The 2,977-nt window shown below is 35.6% G+C and overlaps 1 protein-coding gene across 1 annotated transcript in view; it reads right to left on the reverse strand.

Annotated features, from left to right (window-relative positions):
* Window positions 1–2,977, reverse strand: part of ZNF277 (zinc finger protein 277) — a 93,672-nt gene that overhangs the window by 56,827 nt on the left and 33,868 nt on the right. The window contains exon 4 of the mRNA XM_019514561.1: window positions 895–977. Coding sequence (XP_019370106.1) covers window positions 895–977 — 83 coding nt within the window. The remainder of the gene's footprint in view (window positions 1–894; window positions 978–2,977) is intronic.

Here is a 2,977-nt window from a genome sequence, read left to right on the forward strand (position 1 = left end):
ATGCACAAAGGTCCCAATTATAATTGGGCTGTATTTGTGTTAAGCAGTACAAAAACATAGTGAAAGACTTGAGCCCTGCCCTGCTACTGGTGATGAATTGGCGGGGGGATCATAACAGAAACAGAATAGAATCAACTGTCCTTTTGTCATTTCTTAGCAACCCAATTGTTGGGGCCACCATGATATGTACGGGAATGAAGGTTTCAACCCTTAGGGCAACCTCAGTTCTCTTCCTAAGAGGCTAAAACTAAGTAGTTTTGCTGAACAAGAAAGGGAGATATGGACAAAAGCAAGGGCTACACATTTGGGCCCAAAGTATTTACTCATGTCCAATTCTGCTTAAACTTTCATCTGACAGTGGAGTGTAGAGTGCTAATTCAGGCTGTAGAGTATCAATTCAGCTAGCAGAAGGATTGCTCCCCTTGCATCTGCCAGCACCAGCTACTCGATCTGGGGCTTGGCAGGAGCATTTGGTCTTTACAAGCCCTCAGAATGATAGAGATGCTTGTGTTTCCATTTTTTCAACCACATGCTTGGTTGTATTATTACACTCTGGAAAAAAAAAAATGTGCTAATGCAAGGCAAATTCTTGCAAGAAAAGCATTATTTAGCAAATTCAGCTTTTCTTTTTTTTTACTGGGCATATTTTCCACTGGTGTGGAAAACTGACAAACAGCCTGCAGGTAAAAACTCTTCCACAGAAGCATCTATAAATGAGGGTTTTTGTGTCCGCTGAAATGGCAACTGGGGAAAAAAAAAGCTAAATCAAAATTTATTTCTCTACAGTTTAGTAACATAAAATCCCTTAATTTAAATGCCATGCACATTTACATAGTTTCTATTATATTGTTTCAGTTTTTGAGGTATTCAGCAGTCCTGTAAATAACTCCTTACCAGTCTCTTTTGCTGGAGCTGTTCTCTTAGTAATCGGTCTTCTGGTAAAACGTCACATAAAAGAAAATAATTATCCTGTTCCTCTGTTAAGAGAAAGTGCAAAGGAAACATTTACAGCTGTTTTACAGATGTTCTGGTTCATAACACACTACACCTTTGGGTTTTCTTCAGCTTCTGAGAACTAATTAAATTATATTTAACTACATAAAAAATGACTTTAGTCTTCATTTTAGAAGGACTAAGATTTTTATTACCCTGCTGTAAATGATTACATTTATGGGCCCAAGCCAAGACTGGCTTAGACTATGTACAAAAGTATTAGCAAATGGATTTGCACCCATTTGTACTATTACTGATGTAAATAAAGCCAGTGTGCCAAGCCCTTGCAGAGCTTTCTTTAGGTCTGTCCCCTCTTTCTACTATACCTTGAAGGTACTTATAAGGCCCTCATATTGATGAAAATCATGAATATTAATCAGGAGCTTTATTATCAGACAGACATACTTGGTTTAAACAACTGATTTTAATTGTTTTACTTTTGTAATTTTTAGTGATTTTTCTAGAGACAGGTTGATATGCAAAGGTTGCTATAATCTAATACCTTTCCTTTGTTAGCAGAAAGCCACATTATGTCTATATGACATAGCCATCTATGCCTATAGCTATGACATATACTTAGATCGAGTTACATTTACTACATACACAAACTTACTGAGCTATTAATTCTTACATATTTAGTGTAAGAAATTAGGAGCAATACAGTTCTCATTTACTATAGGATTTATTTTATTATTTGAGAGTTTTGTCCAGCTACATTTGGATGGAAATTGGAATTAAAATTCAAATGCAGAAAAAAAAGCATTATTATTTTTTTTATTAGTTAAGAACGCTGAATGCATGAGAATAAAGGGCTATCAAAACCAATTCATCACACAAAGAAAGTATCATCTGTGAGTAGTAAATGTAAATTATTTCTGGTTCTCATGTCCTCCAAGATTTTAGAATTGGTAGACCTCATTTTCTTACAGAAAAGCTTCCCTGCTTTTTCCTTTCCCAAATCAATTCCTTAATTTTGAATGAGTTTTTAAATTAATTTTGAAAGAAAGAGATGAAGCACTGAAATGAAGGAATATTGAGACGATAGTAGCCAAAAGAGGCTATTACTGTCAAAAGCTAGACTAGCACTTCCACAGACTGGTTCTAGGTGATAAAGCAGCAGCTTCCATCTGTTTAGTGTCTTCATCTTTTTTAGAATTTCAGTAATAAAAGCTTACACTGCTTTAATTTTTCTAATTTAATATTTTTAAATAAATTAAAATTAAGGCCCTAAATTTCACTTGCCATAACTTCACATTTTAAATGAGTTTTATTTAGGAAATATTTACATTGAATTTAAAAAATTGTTTGTTTGTTTGTTTGTTTGTTTTTTTTTTTAAATCTACCTTGTCCTTATGACAATTGTATTGAAACACTTCCAGTCTTCTACTAATGTGATTAATAATCAGCCATGTGTGGTTCCCTCTCCCCCCCACCCATTTCTCTCCTACAGGGAGAATGGCATAATTAGGGTAATATTTTAACAATTCTTTCTTTCTTTTTTTTTTTTTAAATGTACACACTGCTATGTATTTATGTTAAGAGAACAGAATGTCAAATGAATGCACTTTATAGCAGGAGAGGAAGATGGTGAGATTTCTGACAGTTCTGGTTCCTGTGGGAATTAATTCCACAGCGCTGGACCAGCTTCTCAGAAAAAAATTGTTCACTGTTTTTTTTTTTGTTTTAAAAACACACAGACAAGCTTGATTCTTAAAAGTAAAATGCTCCATTGTGCCAGAGGAGCAGGCTTGTGAACCACGGTTTTCACTCTGAGGCTCTAGGCAATTTTGTACAGGGGCCAGACAACCACACCTTTGCAATCTTAGTGTGAAGATTATCATTTACTTGTAGTACCTCTAGGGCAGTGGTCACCACAAATTGTGCAAAGGGACAGTGATACTGTGGCCTTACTGTCATGTGTTCACTTCACAAGCAGGGGCGGAGAAAAAGGAGAAGTACAGAGCTACAGACCCCGACAAGGGGA

Source organism: Gavialis gangeticus, unplaced genomic scaffold, assembly GCF_001723915.1.
Source record: "Gavialis gangeticus isolate Ggan-Ray unplaced genomic scaffold, GavGan_comp1, whole genome shotgun sequence".
Lineage (NCBI taxonomy): Eukaryota > Metazoa > Chordata > Crocodylia > Gavialidae > Gavialis > Gavialis gangeticus.